Source organism: Tupaia chinensis, unplaced genomic scaffold (genome assembly GCF_000334495.1).
Source record: "Tupaia chinensis unplaced genomic scaffold, TupChi_1.0 Scaffold000047_1, whole genome shotgun sequence".
Lineage (NCBI taxonomy): Eukaryota > Metazoa > Chordata > Mammalia > Scandentia > Tupaiidae > Tupaia > Tupaia belangeri.
Genome location: NW_006159505.1, coordinates 7,391,608 through 7,392,406, shown reverse-complemented (window position 1 = coordinate 7,392,406; position 799 = coordinate 7,391,608). Strand labels below are relative to the sequence as shown.

At 67.7% G+C, this 799-nt stretch overlaps 1 protein-coding gene across 1 annotated transcript in view; it reads left to right on the top strand.

The window, feature by feature from the left end:
- Positions 1 to 6: 6 nt before the first annotated feature.
- CDKN1C (cyclin dependent kinase inhibitor 1C) overlaps positions 7 to 799 on the top strand; it is a 32,012-nt gene continuing 31,219 nt past the window's right edge. The window contains exons 1-2 of the mRNA XM_014590204.2: positions 7 to 262; positions 411 to 793. Coding sequence (XP_014445690.1) covers positions 421 to 793 — 373 coding nt within the window. The 5' untranslated portion in view covers positions 7 to 262; positions 411 to 420. The remainder of the gene's footprint in view (positions 263 to 410; positions 794 to 799) is intronic.

Below are 799 nucleotides of genomic sequence, written 5' to 3'. Positions count from 1 at the left end.
GCAGCGCAGGACTGGCCAATGGTCGCGGTGTTGTTGAAACTGAAAATACTACATTATGCTAATCATAGCGGGGCCCGCGCGCGAGGGGGTGGGGCCGGCGCGTATAAAGGGGGCACAAGCCGGCTGGGCGTTCCACAGGCCAAGTGCGCTGTGCTCGAGGGGTGCCAGCTAGGCCAGAGCGAGCGAGCAAGCACCGAGGGGGCGCGGCTGTCGGCCTGACCAGAGAACCAGACGCAGGAGCAGTCCACGACCAGACAGCCAGGTAGCCGTCACGCCCGTCCTCCCACCGTGTCCCTTTGCAAACGCAGACTCGGGGTCTCACTTGCGCCCGGCCTCCGCTCTCCTCTCCTCTTCTCCTCCTTCTCCTCCTCTTGCTCTCCTCTCCTCTCTCGCTGTCCGGGCTCGTGCAGCCCCCCGGCCATGTCCGACGTGTACCTCCGCAGCACTTCAACGATGGAGCGCCTGGTCTCCCGTGGAACCTTCCCCATTCTTGCGCGCTCCAGCGCCTGCCGCAGCCTCTTCGGGCCGGTGGACCATGAGGAGCTGAGCCGTGAGTTGCAGACCCGCCTGGCGGAGATGAACGCCGAGGATCAGAACCGCTGGGACTACAACTTCCAGCAGGACGTACCACTGCGGGGCCCTGGACGCCTGCAGTGGACCGAGGTGGACAGCGACTCCGTGCCCGCCTTCTACCGCGAGACGGTGCAGGTGGGGCGCTGCCGCCTGAGCCCCTCGACGGCTTCGGGGAGGCGCCGGACCAACCGCCCAGCGCCCCGACCCAGGCGCCCGCCCCGCCCCC